At 41.5% G+C, this 19,649-nt stretch overlaps 1 protein-coding gene across 2 annotated transcripts in view; it reads left to right on the top strand.

The window, feature by feature from the left end:
* DHX40 (DEAH-box helicase 40) overlaps window positions 1-19,649 on the top strand; it is a 39,722-nt gene that overhangs the window by 14,628 nt on the left and 5,445 nt on the right. For both annotated transcript variants that reach the window (XM_084803275.1, XM_084803274.1), the window contains 8 exons: window positions 60-159; window positions 1,746-1,832; window positions 1,966-2,148; window positions 4,103-4,183; window positions 6,049-6,206; window positions 16,304-16,418; window positions 17,305-17,413; window positions 19,351-19,445. In XM_084803275.1, the coding sequence (XP_084659401.1) occupies window positions 60-159; window positions 1,746-1,832; window positions 1,966-2,148; window positions 4,103-4,183; window positions 6,049-6,206; window positions 16,304-16,418; window positions 17,305-17,413; window positions 19,351-19,445 (928 nt within the window). The remainder of the gene's footprint in view (window positions 1-59; window positions 160-1,745; window positions 1,833-1,965; window positions 2,149-4,102; window positions 4,184-6,048; window positions 6,207-16,303; window positions 16,419-17,304; window positions 17,414-19,350; window positions 19,446-19,649) is intronic.

The raw sequence follows: 19,649 nt of genomic DNA, 5'->3' as shown, positions 1-19,649 counted from the left end.
AGCTTGATGTTGACAAGAGCTTGTTGTAAACTAGCATTTCCCCCCTCTGTATGTTTTAGATCAGCAGAGGAGAATATTTTTGCCACCTCCACCGGGAATTAGAAAATGTGTCATATCCACCAACATTTCTGCAACATCTTTGACAATAGATGGGATCAGGTACAACTTTTAAAAATCTTTTATTTATTTGTGTGTCAGATGACATCTTGAGGGAGCTGGTTCTTGCCTTCCACGCTGTAGGTACTGGATATTAAATTGAGGTGGCCAGGCTTTCATACAAGTGCCTTTACCTACTGAGCTGTCTTTTTGTTGTTTTCGTTTTGGTTTGGTTTTTTTTTGAGACAGGGTTTCTCTTGTAGTCCTGGCAGTCTCGGACTTCCTTTGTAGACCAGGCTGGCCTCAGACTCAGAGATCCGCCTGCCTCTGCCATCTTCCTTACTACTTCATTTCATACCCATTTTTTTGACCTTGGGAGAGTTGGAGGTAGGAGGGTAGTTCTGCAAAGAAAAGAGAAACGGTGGTTGGGGCATCTCTGTGACAAGCTGGAGACCTCAGTCAGGATAGGCTTTTGGGAAGATGTGAGGGGGACTCTAGCTGACTCTCCTAGTAGCAGAGATCATGGAGACTGAAAAGGAGATCCCCTAACTAGACAAGACTCCTAGTGGAGGGAGGGGAGCACCAACCCACTCACAAACATTTTCACCCAAAAAATCACCCTGCCTACAAGATGTTCAGGGATGCAGATAGAGCAAAGATTGAGGGAATATCCAACTAATGCCTGGCCCAACCCAAGACCCACTCCATGGGAGACAGCCAACCCCTCACACACATCTCTGCTATGCTTGCAGACAGGAGCCTAAAGAGTTGCCCTTTGAGAGGCTTCATCTAGCAGTGGTTCAAAACATTGGGTGAAGCGTAGAGAGCCAGTTTTTCAGTCCCTAGTCAGTTAGGTTTGAATGAACGGTTTGGTGGATTTTTACTTTTTTGGCCATTGTCATTACTTCTGGTATGAATACTCATCTACATGTTTGAATATTTGTTTCAGTACTTTTGGGTGTATACTTGGGAATGAAATCTCTAGACCATATGGTAATTCCATGATAGCTTTTTGGAAGAATGGCCAAAATGTTTCCTCGTTACCACCATTACTTTGTGAAGATTTTACTTTACCATCAACTATGTATGAGGAATCTATTTCTTGAATTTCAGCTTTCTTTTTTTTTTACACTTATTTGTGTGTGTGTGTGCGCACGCGTGCGTGCGTGCGTGTAGGTGTACACATGGAGGTCAGAGGACCACTTTTGTGAATTGGTTCTTGTCTTACACCATCCTGGTTCCAAAGATTGAATTCAACACCATCCTGGTTCCAAAGATTGAACTCAGGTCATCAGGCTTTTGGCACGTGATTTTACTCTCTAAGGCAAGTCACCAAGCCACCAAGCCAACTTTGAAGTTCTGTATTTGACACAAGTAATGCAATAAGTGTGGCAGAAAGGGAGAATGTAAATTGGTTAAATTAACAAGCATGGAGGCTGGAGATAGCTTAGTGCCTGCATCTCCAGAGGACCTGGGTTTGATTCCCAGCACCTACTTGGTGGCTGATAAACTGGTTGCCTTTGTGGGCAATAGACACCATGTGGTGCATAGTAATACATCTGGAAAAACACCCGTACACATAAAATAGAAGCAAAACCTCACACGTCTCCCTTATTTTCTAGGCATTTAACTTGCTTTCATTCTTTCAGATATGTGGTGGATGGAGGCTTTGTGAAGCAATTAAATCACAACCCCAGATTAGGCTTGGACATCCTAGAGGTGGTTCCTATTTCAAAGTAAGTCTCTGTACCAAGCATTTTAATTCAATGAAGCTGGTTAGAATATCTCGACTTGGTTTGAATGTTGGGAGTAAATTATTTGTCAAACTCACAAAGTATTTGGGGGCTGTTTTTGTGTTTTCTTTTGTAGAAGTGAAGCGTTGCAGCGAAGTGGCAGAGCTGGCAGGACTGCCTCAGGAAAATGCTTTCGGATTTATAGTAAAGATTTTTGGAACCAGTGTATGCCTGATCATGTGATCCCAGAGATTAAGAGAACTAGCTTGACGTCTGTAGTTTTGACATTAAAGTGCCTTGCCATACATGATGTCATAAGGTATGTGAGCAACCTCAAAAGAAATATGGCTACAACAAAAGAGGCCAGGTTATTTCTCAGAAATTGTTTTGTACCATTTGACTGGGAATTGAGACTAACCTATTTCCAGGGCTGGTTTTCATGTTTGTTGCTTTCCAAGTAAACCAGAAATTTTAATTCACCTAAAATAAAATTTAGTTATTTTAGCCATTTTAAAGTATATAGTTCAAATTGTTAGTAGATTCAGAATGTTATGTGACCATTACCACTTTCAAATTTCAGAACATTTTTATTAGCTTCAAACTGCTATAATTTAAGATTGAAGAATCTGCCAGGTGCGTACCTTTAATCCTAGCACTCAGGAGGCAGAGGCAGAGGCAGGCAGATATCTGAAGGTTTGAGGCCACCCTGGTCTACACAGTGAGTCTAAGACAGCCAAGAAACCCTGCTCAAAAACAAGCAAACAAAAAAACAAAAAATCAAAACAAAACAAAGCAAAAAAAGGTAGAGGAATCCAGTAAACAGTGTTAAACTACTATTTGCCTTCAAGATTTTTGAAATTTTTATTTCAGAGCTTGCATCACTTTGTTGAAATTTGGTTCTTTCCTTGTGCTTAGTTTTGGTTGTGAGCTAGCCCTTAACAGCTAAGCCATCTCTCTAGTCCCCCCTTTGCTCATATTTAAACCTTGCCTTAATCAAGGCCTTTATGCTTATGTTTATTTAGATAACTTTAGTGATCACTGTTTTTTGTTTTGTTTGTTTTGAGTTTGAGGCCAGTCTGCTCTACAAAGTGAGCCTGGGAAAGCAAAGGCTACACAGAGAAATCCTGTCTCGAGGGGGGAGGGGAGAGACCAAAAAGGAAAGAAAAGAAAGAAAAAGAAACAAATCAGGAGTAATCTTAGTGTGGTAGAACTTTATCCTCTGAGCCATTTCCCTTATAAATAAAAAAAGAGGGTTGGGGCACCACACATGGTGGTGTAGGCCTTTAATTTCACTTCTTGGGAGGCAGAAGTAAGTAGTTCTCTGTGAAGTCAAGGCCAGCTCTCAGTTATTACTGTTAGATAACTTGACATTTGTTTCTACTTTCAGTTGGTTTTTTCTCTTTATTTAGACTGTGTGGTCACACAGGCATATGTGTACCATGGTGCACATGTGGAGGGCAGAAGACAGTTTGTAGCAGTCACTTCTCTTCTCCCACCATGTGGCCTTGGAGGCAGAATCTCAGTGTGACAGTAGGCCCATCGTCAGGCTCGGTGGCAAACACCCTGACTCTGGTCCATCTCGGTGGCTCTCGCCTCGATTTTGTAAAAATTAAGTAAAAACAGTTTTGCCTTCCGAAGAGAGGAGAGAGTAGTTGGCTACAAAGCCACGAGTCAGGATTAAGATAGCAGGATTGATGAAAGTGTTCCGGGAGAGTAAAAAGATGTGTTTTCAGTGAGAGGAATGTGATTGAGAAAAAGCAAAAGTTTTCCTCTTTTTGAATGCTGATCATGTGATAAATGTTTTCAAGGAAGGAAGACTTGGAAAATGAAGCGGGGGCTGAATGTGGTGCTGCACAGCTTTAATGCAGCACTTGGGAGGCAGAAGCAGGCAGCTCTTAAAGAGGAGGCCAGCCTGGTCTACATAGTGACTTCCAGGACAGCCAGGGCTATGGAGAAAGGGACCTTGTCGCAAAAAACAAAACAAGTGAACGAAAGGAAGAAATGTAAATCCTGGGCAGGGTGGCACACGCCTTTAATCCCAGTAGGCGGATCGCTGTGAGTTCGAGGCCAGGCTGGTCTACAAAGTGAGTCTAGGACAGTCAAGACCACACAGAGAGAGACTCTGTCTCGGTAGTGGGGGGCCGGGGGTGGGGGGAGAAAAGGAAAAGAAAGAAAGAAAAAAGTAAGTGAAGTGTAGAAATGAACTTTTAAAGGATGTTTCTATCAAGGGTGTTTTTAATCCTGACTTTCTCCTATCTCATTTAAATACACAGGTTTCCATATTTGGACCCACCTAACGAGAGACTTATTTTGGAAGCACTTAAACAGCTTTACCAGTGTGATGCTATAGACAGGTAAAAAATATAATCCAAATACACTGTTAGTGTTTTTGTTTGTAGCTGTGGGGCTCAGGCTGGCCTGACACACACCACGCCGCCCACTCAGCCCACGCCCCCACGCTGGCCTTGAGCTTACAGTCCTCCTGTGTCAGCTTCTCAGTACTGAAATCACAGCTGTGAGCAGTGGCTCCGGGCTTGTGGACTTATTTTTGTTTTGTTTTTTGTTTTTTTGTTTGAGACAGAATTTCTCTGTGTAGCCTTGGCTGTCCTGGACTTACTTTGTAGACAAGGCTGGCCTTGATCTCACAGCAATCCACCTGTCTCTGCCTCCTGAGTCCTGTTGATTTGTTTCTTTGTTTTGTTTTTTAGATGTATTTATTTTATGTATATGAGTACACTGTCGTCATGCACACCAGAAGAGGGCACCAGATTCATTGTAGATGGCTGTGAGCCACCATGTGGTTGCTGGGAATTGAACTCAAGACCTCTGGAAGAGCAGCCAGTACTCTTAACCTCTGAGCCATCTCTTTAGCCGTTGATTTGTTTTTAAAGAAAGGTTCTAAGTCTTTTTAGCAGTAGAAAGCAATTTATTTCAATGTGAATGAATTGTTTTACATAAAATTAAAATCTGTTCTCAGTCTTTGTTTACCACAGCTCCTACTTAAACACTGTACTATAAAGACATTTTCTTGTGCCTAGACACAAGAGTGCATGTTTGTAATCTCAGTACCTGGGAGGCTGAGGCTAATAATATGACATTTGAAGCCAGCCTGAGAGGCTCCCTCCCCCAGTCCCCCCAATCCTCTAAAACAACCAAAAACAAGGAAAAATGAATTTTTTTTGTTGTTGTTGTTCTTTTGTTTTTAGAGACAGGGTTTTTCTGTGTAGTCTTTGCTGTCCTAGACTTGCTTTGTAGACCAGGCTGGCCTCAAACTCACAGCGATCCACCTGCCTCTGCCTCCGGAGTGCTGGGATTAAAGGTGTGTGCCACCATGCCGGGCATGACACATAAAAAAAAAAAAGCCAAACTAGGGCTGGAGAGATGGCTCAGCTGTTAAAGGGTAGGCTCATAACCTGGGGAAAAAAGGCCAACCTAAAGCAGCCCGTTCACTTTTGTTCGGTGTGGGTTCAGCTAATAAGTGATTATGAATGCCATTTCAATACCAAGTATTGTTCTAGCTACATAAGAATGCTCAGAGCACCAGACTCTCTGTTGTCACGATTGTGTGTTGAGGGAGGTTTGATAATTGTTACTCTGGCATTTCTTCAAGGATGTCTCTGTGCTCTGTTGAATGTTTATAGCTTTTGTGCGACAGTCTTCTATCCCATTGAGTGGTGGTTTGGAAGTTTTTAAGACTTCTGACTTGGTGAGCTGGCTCAGCTGGCAGAAGCTGCCTGCTGCCAAATCTGACAACCTGAGTTTGATCACTGGGACCCATGTGGTAGAAGAGGAGAGCCATTTCCCTGCAAGTTGTCCTCTGACCACCTCCTGTGTGTGCTGTCTCATGTGCGTGTGCATTCATTAATTAGATAAATAAAATGCAACAAGAATGCAGGGTGGAATAAGACTTCTGACAGGAGAGGATTTATCTTTTTGGATTTGTAAAGTTTTAAATTTTTATTTATTTTTTTTATTTTGATTTTTGTTGTTGTTGTTTGTTTGTTTTTTGAGACAGGGTTTTCTGTCCTGGATCAAAGGTGTAGGTCACCACCACCTAGCCTTTTTGTTGTTCTTATCAGTGACCATAATCTTTTATGCTTTGAATTGAATGTCTAGAGATAAGTTGAAGTAATTAAATTATCTTATTAATCTGAATGTTAACATTATATTTGTACTGCCCCATAGTAGAAAGGCCTAAAACCATTCTCTTTCCATTAAGGAGTGGTCATGTGACGAGATTGGGTTTATCCATGGTGGAGTTCCCTCTCCCCCCACACCTGACGTGTGCAGTGATCAGGGCTGCTTCTCTTGATTGTGAGGATTTACTGCTCCCAATAGCAGCAATGCTCTCTGTGGAAAATGTGTTCATCAGACCTGGTAAGCGCTTTATCTTATTTTTAAAGGTTTTCTTTATATTACATTATTTTATTTGTGTGAGTATGAGCACACATACATGTGTATTCAAGGACACACACTTCAGAGCATGTGTATAAGTCAAAACACTTGGAGGGCTTGGCTCTTCTTGTTCCACTAATGGGGTTTGGAAGTCACACTGAGATGTCATGTTTGGTAGCAAGGCCCTTGACCTGCTGAGCCATCTAGTGAATTCACATTAGCAGTGAAGTTTTTGTAAAAAAAAAAAAAAAAAAAAAAGTTTAAAAATTTCAACTGCTAGATGTGGTGAAACATGCCTGAAGTGGCAGCTGTCTTGAGGTAGAGGCAGGAGGATCGTGATTGAAGGCCAGACTGGGCACCTAATATGACCCTGTCTCAAACAAAGAAAACAGTACACCCGCTGTCTTCCTGTGCTGTCATGGACTGTTCTCTTTCTCGTTCTCTCTCTCTCTTTCTCTCTCTGTCTCTCTCTCTGTCTCTGTCTCTGTCTCTGTCTCTGTCTCTCTCTCTCTCTCTCTCTCTCTCTTTCTTTTTGGATTTTTTTGAGACAGGGTTTCTCTGTGTAACCTTGGCTGTCCTGGACTCACTTTGTAGACCAGGCTGGCCTTGAACTCATAGTTATTTCTGCCTGCCTCTGCCTCCCGAGTGCTGGGATTACAGGCATGTGCCACCACACCCAGCCATAGACTGTTTTCTTTAGAAAAGTTTTACATTTACAGAAAAATGAGGAATAAGTTTAAAAGGTTCCCATCCCCTCAGCCACACATTTCCCCAGTTACTAACGTCTTTTATTTGTAAAGTATGTTTGCTGCTGTTGATGAATCAATATTGATAGCTAACTACCTCAAAGGATCAGTCATGTGATTGCATATTCTATAGGGCTTTACACATCCAATAGCCTGTATCTACCATTACAGACTCATAGAGAATAGTTTACTTGCTTAAACATTACCTATTCTGCATTTATTCCTCCCTACATAATTTTCTTCAGGTTCTCCCTTGGTGGTCAGGTGCACATGAGAGTGTACATGCCCATACACATTGTTACACACATACATGTAAAATAAACCAACCCACTTGGCAGTTGATCTTATCACTGTTTATAGTTTACCATTTCCAGAATGCCTTGTCTTTGTGATCATGTAATACGTAACATTTTTAGGTGGACCTCTTTCACTTCGCAGTATGCATGGTTTGGTTTCTTTTTTGTTTTTGTGGGGGTGTGTGTGGCATGATAGCTCATTTCTTTTTTACCACTAAATTGTATTCCATTCTGTTATATGGAATTTGTTTATCCACTTATTAAAGAGAATGGTTACTTTTTCATGTTTTGGCTGTTAAAAAAAAAATGCAGCAAGGATGGCTCAGAGGTTAAGAGCACTGGCTGCCCCTCCAGAGGTCCTGAGTTCAATTCCCAGCAGCCACATGGTGACTTATAACCATCTGTAATGAGATCTAGTGCCTTCTTCTGACATGCAAGTGTACAAGCAGGCAAAATACTGTATACATGATAAATAAATCTTTTTTTTTTTTGGTAGAAGTTGCAGCCAGGTGATGGTGGTGCACACCTTTAATACCAGCACTTGGGAGGCAGAGGCAGGTGGATCTGTCTCTGAGTTCAAGAACAGCCAGGGCTATATAAAGAAACCCTGTCTGGAAAAACCAAAGGAAAAAAAATTGCAATAATATCTAACCTTGTCTGTCTTGGAACTTACTATGTTGATGAGACTAGTCTTGGGCCCACAGAGATCTGCCTGCCTCTCCCTCCCAGTGCTGAGATTAAAGGTTAAGTATTTTCTTCAAGTCTTTGGCTTATCCTCTCATTGTTTTGGCATTTCCTTTAGTACACAGAAGATGTTGATTTTAATGAAGCTCAAGATTACTGTTTCCTTTTGTGGATCTTGCTTTTGGTGCAGTATCAATGAGGTCATTGCTATGCCACAGCCATCTAGATTTTCTCTTAATGTTGCCATATAGTAGTTGGATGTACATTTGTTTCAACATTATTTGTTCAATATATTGTACTTTCTCCATTGAAATGCCTTTGTTCCTTTGTCAGATGAGTTGGCTGTCCTTGTATGAGCCTTCTTAAGAAGTTAGATAAGGTAATCCCTGACTCTGTTCTTCCCCTTCAACTGTTGTTGGTCTTTTCCTCTCCACATGGACTGCAGAGTCTGTTGAAACCCATGAAATGACTTGGTGGGATTGAGTGGCCTAGTAAATCAAGTTAGGAAGAATTGCCATGTTACAGTGTGGAAATCCAAGATGGGGTGTTGGCTCAGCCATTAAGGCTAGGCTCACAACCAAAAGTACAGTGTGGCCATCTAACCACGCACATCAAGTCTGGCCATTTACTTTAGTCGCCAGTAATTCAGAGAGCCTTTAAGGGGCTCACCGTAGCTGCGGGACAGGAAACAGAGGGGAAGTAGTTCTACATTTTGTTATCCTTTAACTTAGTTGTTTGGCGTAGGGGGTATATAACATTCCCAGCTGAAAGTTAATTCCCCTTCAGGATAAAGCTAGATAATAAGGTGAACCTTTGTTCTTTTGTGGTAAATTAGTAATATATTAACTTGTTTTCTTAGAATGAAAAGAACAGTTCAGCTCTTTATCCTTAGAGTATTTTTCTAAGGTTTCTGTGTCCTTATCTGTTTTCCTTTTCTTGTTTCTTGGTGTGTCAGTATGAGACAGCTTAACGTGTTGGCTTTTTTATCTATAGACATAACTTTTCCATAGGAAGCTACCGAGTAGTCACTATCCCTTGTCAACAGTTAGTGCTTTAATAGGCAGTGCACCTCACTGGCCTTTCCTTTATGCATATGAGTCTTGAGTCCAGACTACTTTGTCACTGCCATGATTATAATGGTGGGTATATTTTTCTGTAAAGGTACTAGGTTACTGAATCAGTTTGCTGTCTACTCTACCCTAAATAGACCTCAATTTTAACCATCAAAAATTTGATTTTGGGGCCTGAAAGTTGGCTCACTGAGTAGGCATTTGCTGCCAAGTCCCATGTCCTGAGGTTTTACTTTTTTGGGGGGGGGGGGGATTTATTTTTATGTGTATGGGTATTTAGCCTCCATGTATATCTGTGTACCATTTGCTTGCCTGGTACCTGTTGAGGCCAGAAGAGGGCGTTGGATCTGCTGGCACAGGAGTTACAGACAGTTGTGAACTGCCATGTGGCTCTGAGAAGAACAGTTCTCTTAACTGATGTGTCCTCTCTTTAGTCCTGATGTCCTGAGTTCCTCAGAATTCAGAACATGATGGAAGGAGAGCATTAACTCCTGTAAGTTGTTCTTTGGCTGTCACACACATGCCTCGGCACATGAGCATGCACAGATACAAATAAGTAAAAGCTTTTAACAAAATTTTAATTCTCATAATGTATTCAATTGCAGTCTTTTTTTCTAGTAAAATAATATGTACAATAAATAATGTTGATTTGTTTTCATTAGGGAGTATCAATGCTAAAGATACTCCAAAAATTACTGGAGAGTATGAAATGGAAGTCAGGAGTTGAGTGTTCTGACTGTCCTCTTACCCATGTATCTGACCATGGGCCTAGCTTTCTCAGACATTTTATAAATGTTCTTCATTTATAAAACCTGAGAGCCAGGTGTAGTGATGCATGCCTATAATTCCAGCATTTTATAAGTTAACACAGGAGCAACTCTGGGAGTTTGGGTCTTCCTGGGTTATCCAGTGAGTTTATGACAAGCTGTGTGTGTAGGAGATGAAACCTTGTTACCGTGTCGCAAAAAACTAGAAGGGAAAAACAAAACAAAAAACCAAAACCCCCAAACCAAACAACAGAAAGCCAGGGAATTGGATCCAAATATAACCTAACTCCAATAGTAAAGGCTAGAAAAAGAATCATGTGGCCGGGCGTGGTGGCGCACGCTTTTAATCCCAGCACTTGGGAGGCAGATGCAGGCCTGGTCTACAAAGTGAGTCCAGGATAGCCAAGGCTAACACAGAGAGACCCTGTCTTGAAATAACAACAACAACAACAACAACAACAAACAAACAAACCAAGAAAAAAAAAAAGAAAAAGAATCATGTGGGGTGACAAGATCAAGTGATCTTGAAGGTCTTCTTTTATATTTTTAAGGTGTAATTTGAATATGGTGAAATGCATTTGTATTAGTATAAGTCAGCAGGTTTTATGAAATGGATGCACCCATATAACATGCACCCCTGTAAGATAAAGAATGTTGCCAGGCGTGGTGGCTCGGTCTTTGATCCCAGCACTCCAGAGACAGAGGCAGGTGGATCTCTGTGAGTTCAAGGCCAGCCTGGTCTACAAAGCAAGCCCAGGACAGTCAGGGCTACACAGAGAAACCCTGTCTCTAAAAACCCAAACAATCAAGACAATAAGACTTAATAATGTCATGAGCACTTGCCACCAAGGCTGACAACCTGAGTTCATTTATCACCCACAGGGTAGAAGGAGAAAACTCCTATACATTGTCCTCTGACCTCCATATTCAGGGTGGCATGTTTGTACCCCTCTCCCCAAGATGAAAAATTATTTTTTCCCCTAGACAAAGTTTCTCTGTGTAGCCCTGGCTATCCTAGAACTTACCCTGTAGACCAAGCTGGCCTCAGACTCACCTGCTTCTCCCTCCTGAGTCCTGGGAGTAAAGGCTACCGGCACCCTGCATTTTGGGGGTGGAGGTGGTAAAAAACAGTTTTAAAAGATACAGATATTTTAATGTATTTATTTTTGTTTTTTATTTTTTTGAGACAGTGTCTCTCTGCATAGTCCTTGTTGTTCTGAAACTCTCACTATGTAGACTAGGCTGGCCTTGAACTCACAGAGATCCTCATGCCTTTGCCCTCAAGTGCAGAGATGAAGGGCATGCACTTTACCATGTCTGGTGATGGAGTGTTTTTAATCACTAAAAGAACATTGGTTCTTAACCTGTGGGTTATTACCCCTCTGGTGTTTAAAGGACCCTTTCACAGGGGTCGAATGTCAGATAGACTGCATATCAGATATTTACATTATATATTTACATTCATAACAGAAAAGTTAGTTATGAAGTAGCAAATAATGTTATGATTAGGAGTCCCCACAACATGAGGAGAGCCTTAGGATAGTTGAGAACCACTGTTCTAGAAAGTTTCCTGGCCAGATCAGGGTGGTGGCACTCACTTTTATTTCCAGCACTACAATCAGATCTCTCAGTTGTGGCCAGCCTGATCTATGAGTGAGTTCCAGGACAGCCAGGGATACACGGAGAAACCCAGTCACAAACAAACAAACAGGGTGGGGACAAGTTTCCTGGCCATTGTTTTCAATCAGTTATCCTCTCTGCTCCAAGTTGGTTTATTTTCTGAATTAAAAGAAAAAAATATATATATATACACACACAGACACACACACATACATACATACATGCCTGGGGAGATGGCTCAGAGGTTAAAAGCACTGGCTGTTCTTCCAGAGGGCCTGAGTTCAATTCCCAGCAACCACGTGGTGGCTCACAACCATCTATAATGAGATCTAGTGCTCTCTTCTGGTGTACAGGTGTATATGCAGACAGAACACTGTATACATAATAAATAACTCTTAAAAATGTATATATATACATATATATGTAAATAAATAAATAAACCAGGCATGGTGGCTCATGCCTTTAATCACAGCTCTTGGGAGGCAGAGGCAGGTGAATCTCTGAGTTCAAGGCCAGCCTCATCTACAAAGCGAGTCCAGGACAGCCAAGGCTGTTACACAGAGAAACCCTGTTTCAAAAAACAAAACAAAACATATATATTAATTTTGCCTTTTCTGAAATTATAAATAGAAATATACAGTATGCAGTTTGGAGTGTGTAATTGGCTTTTGGTGAACATATTCCATGTGAAATTCATCTGTATAGTTTTATGCATTTATATTTTTATCTTTTGTTGAGCCATTTCCATTGAATGCACATATAATTAATGTATTATCTGTCCATGAATAAGTGTGTTATCCTAGTTTAGTGATGTTTATGAGTAAAATTTTTGAGACACACAATCTCAGGAATAAATTCTTGTGTGAGCTTTTTCCATATTTTTATTTAGCTTAGCTAAATAAAATCTGGAAAAGAAATTGTGCTATTGAACAAATTTATGATTAAGAAACAAGATTGGAGCCTGGCGGTGGTGGCAGATGCCTTTAATCCCAGCACTTGGGAGGCAGAGGCAGGCTCTGTGAGTTTGAGGCCAGCGTGGTCTACAGAGTAAGTTCCAGGACAGCCAGAGCTGTTACATGGAGAAACCCTGTCTTGAAAAAACCACACACACACACAAACACACACACTAAAATAAAAAACAAAGCAAAACAAAACAAAAACAACAAAAAATAAACAAGATCAGAGTAGTGTTTTTAATCCCAGCACTGGGGGGGCAGAGGCAGGTGGAGGAATCTCAAGAGTTTGAGGCCAGCCTATTTACTCTACGTAGTGATCTCAAAAACAAATGAAACAGCTAAATCTTACCCCAAAGTAACCACTGTTTGTGAGAACTGCTTGAACTAGCTTGTACATGCCCTCCTCCACATTTGGTATTGCAGAGCCATTTGCACTGTATATATTGTATGATATATTTGTTGTTTTTACTTGTCAGTTTTGTGATGGCTAATGCTGAGGCTTTTGTTTTTGAAGCAGGGTCTCTCACTGAGTAGCCCCCACTGGCCTGGAACTCAAAACTGGCAGAGAAATCTGTCTGCTCTCCAGTGCTGGGATTAAAGGTGTGAACTCTCATGCCTGGAAAATAATGGATTTTTTTCATATATTTATTTAGTAGATTAATCAAGAGATTAGACAGTTTCTCTGTATATCCCTAGCTGCCCGAAACTTGCTATGTAGATCAGGCTGTCCTTCCATTCACAGAGATTCACCTGCCTTTTCCTCCCAGATGCTGGAATTACAGGTATGTGCCACCACACCTGGCCTTTGACTCTGATTCTCTGTCTGTATGTATATGTGTAGGTGTGTTGGGGTGGGAAAGCCAAAGGATAATTTCAGGTCATTCCTCAACATTCTTCAAGTATTATCCTCATTTTTTTCTTTTTGAGATAAGATTTCTCCTTAGGTGGGTGTGGGGTGGTACGTGCTTTTAATACCAGCACTGGGCGAGGCCGAGGCAGACAGGTCTCTGTGAGTTCTAGGACAGTTCTATGTAGAAAGGCCTTGTCTAAAAAAAAAAAAAATCTGACTAGCCTGCAACTTGCCAAGTAAGCTAGGCTGACTAGCCAGGTAACCTCAAAGGTCCACCTGTCTGCCTTCCAGTGCTGCCACTAAGTACAGGCTACCAGATTTGGGTTTTTATTTCTAGTTATTTTATTTTATTTTTTGTTATTTTGTTTTATGGGTCCTAGGGATCAATCTCAGGCCATCATGCTTGGCAAGTACTTAACCACTGAGCTATCTTCCCAGTGCTCTTTGTTTGTTTTTTGAGACAGGGTCTAAGTATCCCTAGTTGGTCTAAAACTTACTATACAGACAAGACTGGCACTTTGAACTTTGAAAATTAAGGTGATATCTCTGTAAGAGGCTGAGCCATTGTGTATATGATTATAGTAGGCTAGTTGAAAGTTTGTAGGGTTGCCTACAATGAACATAAAAATTAGGCCATACCTGTAATCTCTCTCTCTCTCTCTTTCTCTCTCTTTTTTTTGTGTGGTGTGTGTGTGTGTGTGTGTGTGTGTGTTTCTCTTCTCTTTTGTGTGTGGGTTTCCCTGTGTAGCCTTGACTATCCTAGACTCACTTTGTAGACCAGGCTGGCCTGGAACTCACAGAGATTCGCCTGCCTCTGCCTCCCGAGTGCTGGGATTAAAGGCGTGCGTCACTGTAATCTCTATGGCTTCATAACCCAGGGGACCTGGGCAGAATAAAGACTAATCTGACAAAGTTTTAGATGGGGAATTTGGCCCAAGATCATATCTCTCTTGAATGAATTCAGAAGAGATAGGATCAAAGTAAGTAAAAGAGAGATCTCAGAAACATAATGTTGAGCAGAAGCAACTAAATGCATCACGTGTGTGCTGTGTGATTCCATTGTACAGGTTAGAAGCAAGGCTGCTGAGATAGGTTAGTGGTAACGGTGCCCACCACTAAGATGGGTAACTTGAGTTTCATTACTGGGGCCCATATTGTGGAAGGAGAAAATTGATTCTTGCAAGTTATCTTCTAACCTTCATACTGCATGCTGTGGCATGCTCTTACATACAAAATAAATAAATGTAAAAAACATGTTTGCATGTTTGTTTTCAAGACAGGGTTTCTCTGTATAGCCCTGGCCATCCTGGAACTCAGTCTGTATACCAGGCTGGCCTCCAACTCAGAGATGCGCTTGCCTTTGTCCATCGAGTACTGGGATTAAAGGTGTACATCATCACCACCTGGCAAAACCTTGTGGCTAGTTAAATTGTGTATGTTCTTTATACATGTAGGCAATGATTGATCCCTTTTTTGCGTGTGTGGCATTGCATGTGGAAGTCAGAATACAAAACTGTATAGTCAGTTCTCTCCTACTTTTACATGGATTCTGGGGATTGAACTCAGGTCATCAGGCTTGGGAGGCACGCACTTCTTCCTGTTGAGCCATCCTTCGGACCCTTGACCACTGTTTTGATCCCTGGGACCCACGTGGTAGAAGGAGAAAAGTAGAAAATACTTGGAAGAGCACAAACTTAACACATATGTTCCTGGACTTAACAATGGGTACATCCTGAATATAATCATGTGCAACTGAAAACATAAATCAAACATGCATTAAAAACCACTAACCTACTAAACAAAGCTGCATGGTGTACTATGGAGTGTCTGATTTCTTTCTTTTTTTTTTTTTTAATCCATTTTCGTATTTTTATTTTTATTTAATTAGTTTATTCAGATCACAACTCAATTGTTATCTCATTACTTGTATCCTCCTGTTGCTCCCTCCCTCTCTCTTTCACCCTATTTCCTCCCCTAGATCTGTGACTGAGGGGAACCTCCTCCCCCACTATATGGTCATAAGCTATCAAGTCTCATCTTGGTAGCCTGCTTATTCTTTTTTTGAGTGCCGCCGGGCCTCCTCACCATGGGGAAGTGGTCAAATATGGGGCACCACTGATTTCTATCTTACGTATCCTCATGATTTCATGGCTGCCTGGGAGCACAGGCTCCTTATGCTACTAGCATTGGGAGGGACTATTGTTCTGAGTTGGGAACACACAAAAATAGAAAACTGGAGGTTCAGCTCCAACTGAATACAAACTTCATTGCTTTTACTGCAGTATAAAGTTAGATTGTTCTAAGTTGGGGACCATTTGCAATAGTGAGTAAGCCTTGAAGAGTATGCTCATGTGACAAACTGTGGACATGGAACCTTTACCTTATATCTCTTTTAAGTATGGGCTACTCTGTTTTGCTTTGTTTTTTTCAAGACAGGGTTTCCCCGTGTAGCCTTAGCTGTCCAGGAACTCTCACTCCCTTTGACCAGGCTGGCCTGGAACTCACAGAGATCCACCTGCCTCTGCCTCCCCAAGTGCTGGGATTAACAGGCATGCCCCTCCCTGCCCAGCTACTATGGTTGACTGTCATAAATCTCTAGCATTTGCTAAAAGAAGAAAAATTACTATGTGTGGTGATACAGTTCTATAATCCCAGCACCTGGAAGGCAAAGGCAAGAGAATTTTAAGGCCATGTTGGGCCAGCCTGAGCTATGTAGGGAGATATTCTGTCTTGCAGACAACATGGTGGTGGTAGTGGTGGGGAATCACCAGTGATGAAACTGAGAGAAGAAACTAAACTCCTTAGAGGAGCTAATTCAAGCCGGGCCTTTAATCCCAGCATGTGGGAGGCAGAGGCAGGCAGACCACTGCGAGTTCCAGGCCAGCCTGGTCTACAAAGCAAGTCTAGAACAGCCAAGGCTACACAGAGAAACCCTGTCTCGAAAAAACAACAACAACAAAAAGCCAAACTATTTTAATGCTAACCTAAAGAATGAGGCAGACTTTGTTGAACATGGTGAAAGAGAAAGTAAAGTAGATACAGGGACTTGATTTAACGTGGAAATAACCTGTCTCATGATTTGTCTTTTAGTTGATCCAGAGTACCAGAAGGAAGCAGAACAGAGACATCGAGAATTGGCAGCAAAAGCTGGAGGATTTAATGACTTTGCAACTTTAGCCGTCATTTTTGAACAGTGCAAATCAAGGTATGTAAGCTGGTCCTTTGTACTGGAAAATGTCGCTTTGGTCTGCAGCTCCATTTCATACTGACAGTGTCTGACCTTAGATATTAAGGTTCAGTGTTTGTCCTAAAAATCAATATTTAAAAAGATTTATTTTAGGCATGTGAGGGTTTTGCCTGCTTATATGTATGTGTACCACTGCCATGCGTGGTACTCATGGAAACAAAAGAAGGCATTGGATCCCTAGTACTGGAGTTAGTGATGACTGTGAGCCCACCATGTGGATGCTGGGAATTGAACCCAGTATTCTTAAGTGATGAGCTATCTCTCCAGCCCCTGATACTCATTTTTTTTTTTTTGTCAAGTTTTCTAAAATGCTTTTTTACTACTTGTCCAGATCTCTTCTTTTGCTTATAGGCTTCCCTTTTTTTGTTGTTTGCTTGGCCAGCTAGCTGGCTGGCTGATTGGTTAATTGGTGGGTTTTTTTTTTAGATGCTCTCCTGTAGCCAAGGTTAGCAGCAGACTTGCTGTATAGTAGAAGATAACCACGAACTCCTGATTCTTTTGCCTTTTATCTTCCAAGTGCTGAGGTTAAAAGCACCCTAACTCTGCTGGGCGTGATGGCGCACGCCTTTAATCCCAGCACTTGGCAGGCAGAGGCAGGTGGATTGCTGTGAGTTCAAGGCCAGCCTGGTCTACAAAGTGAGTCCAGGACAACCAAAGCTACACAGAAAGACTCTGTCTCAAAAAAAAACAAAAAAAAAAACAAAAACAAAAAAAAGCACCCTAACTCTGAGTCACCACACATGACTGGTTTCCATTTTTTGTAGAGGAAATGAGGATTTTTTTGGGGTGGGGGTCTTTCATTTGTAGAAGGTCTTTTCAAGACACCAGTGCTCTTGTGTTGTAGTGGCGCTCCTGCTTCGTGGTGCCAAAAGCACTGGATTCACTGGCGGTGCTTATTTTCTGCATTTCGTGTGGAAGCTCAACTTCGGGAACTGATCAGAAAACTTAAACAGGTGATGCTGAGGTTTCTGTTGTTTTGTTGTTGTTGTTTTGTTTTTTGAGACAAGATTTCTCTGTGTAGCCTTGATTGTCCTGGACTTAATTTGTAGACCATGCTGACCTCGAACGCAGAGTGATCTTCCTGCCTCTGCCTCCCGAGTGCTGGGATTAAAGGTGTGTGCTATCATGCCTGGCTTTGTTGGTTCTTTTGACTAGCATTTTAGGCCAATCTATACTGAATTTTCAGGGAAGTACATTTCTAGTCTGCCACTTTCCCTCTGCATGCTGGATTGTACAACCATCTCTCTGACCCAGTGAATCCACTAGTGATAAAGACAAATATCTGAAAAGATAAAAATATTTTAAATAGTTGTACTTTAAATGAAGAATAATTAACACACATTAAACTTCACATGTTAGGCTGGTAAGATGCTTCAGCAGGTAAGGGTGCAAGTCACCAAATCTAATACCCAAGTCCAATCTTGGCAACTCACATATTAGAAGGAAAGAACCCCCTCCCCAAAGTTTTCCTCTGACCTCTACACATAGACTTTGGCATGAGCATGTCCACCTGCCCACTCACCAAGTAAATGTAAAGAATATCTTAAAACACTTAACAAAAAGCGATCAATTCACTGAGTTTTGATATCTTCATATACCTGTTTAATCATTACTACCATCAGGATACTAGGGCTGGGCTGGTGCTTGCCTTTAATCTTAGCACCCTTTGAGGCAGAGGCAGGTGGAGCCTAGTCTGTATAACGAGTTTCCAGGCTAGCCAGGGCTAAATAAGGAGACCCTGTGTACAAAGAAAAAAAAAAAAAAGGATAATAGTGCTGAGGGCTGCACAGGGATCAGCTCACATACTGCTCAAGCAGAGGATGAGAGTTCAGTTCCCAGTACCCATATCAGGTGATTCATAACTGCCCGTAATTCCAGCTCCCAGGAATTGGATGCCTCTGGCCTCCCTCTACTCAACACACACACACACACACACACACACACACACACACACACACACTTATGTTCATTAAAATAAATATTTTAAAATGATAGTATATACACGTCCCAAAGTATCAAGCTATTGTGTGTGTGTTTGTTTTTGTTTTGTTTTTTGAGTGGGGTGGTGTCAGGGTCTGACTATGTAGCACTGGCTGGCCTGGAACTCCTTATATATCTCAGGCCAACCTAAACTCCAAGATCTTCCTGCCTCTGTCTCCTAAGTGCTGGGATTAAATGTAATCCCTTCTAGGTACTCTAAATACTAAACCAGTATTTAGAAGGTTTTAGCCCTATGAGATACCAAGCATGGTTATCTTTCTGGGAGGTTATTTGGCAGATACTTACTTTCTACAGCTCTCTCATGGTTTTTGTTTTAGAACATCTCTCCTAAACTTACTTTTTCCTGCAAATTCCAGCCACCTTGGTCTTTTCAGATGCTTTTCTGTGTTTCCTTAGTGACCTCTCTGGTTCCATTTGGATTATTTTCTTATGCCATAGTCATAACTCTTTCTCATAGTAGGGTGGAGCTCTTATTTGTATTAATTTCCTGTCTAGTGGAGTCATTGTCCTTTGTGGCTTGATACATAAGTATTTTGTAAATTATTACTTTTTATATTCTGTTTTTCTTTTGACTATTTTGGGTACAATGCTAAATCTAACCCTTCTTATAACATATTACCCAGAAGTCATTTTTTGTTTTGTTTTTTGTTTGTTTGTTTTGAGACAGGGTTTCTCTGTGTAGCCTTGGCTATCCTGGACTCTATTTGTAGACCAGACTAGCCTTGAACTCACAAAGATCCACCTGCCTCTGTCTCCCCAATGCTGGGATTATAGGTGTGCACCACTGTGCCCAGCTCTCCCCAGAAGTCTTTAGAAATATGAACTTTGAAAAAAGATTAGATCAAATTGTCCTGTGAGCTTTTTCACTGAATACATATTCTTTGTACAGCAAAGTGATTTCCCAAGAGAGACTTTTGAAGGCCCTAAACATGAAGTGCTCCGAAGGTGTCTCTGTGCAGGCTACTTCAAAAATGTCGCACGAAGGTAAGCACTGCACACCTGAGAGCCCATGGACTCTGCTGCGTCTGACCGCAGCGCTGCACTGTTTAAAGACTGAAGGTACAGAGTCTGTGGTGATGATGATAAGTACAAGAAATCTTTCATAATTCTCATCTGTACACAGGGAACTAGTGGTTCAAATTGGGTTACTGGAGACTAGGCAGGGTAGGGGAAAGTACATGTCAAGCA

The sequence above is a fragment of the Acomys minous genome (assembly GCF_964271855.1).
Source record: "Acomys minous genome assembly, chromosome: 12".
Classification (NCBI taxonomy): Eukaryota; Metazoa; Chordata; class Mammalia; order Rodentia; family Muridae; genus Acomys; species Acomys minous.
This window is presented reverse-complemented; position numbering and strand designations above follow the sequence as displayed.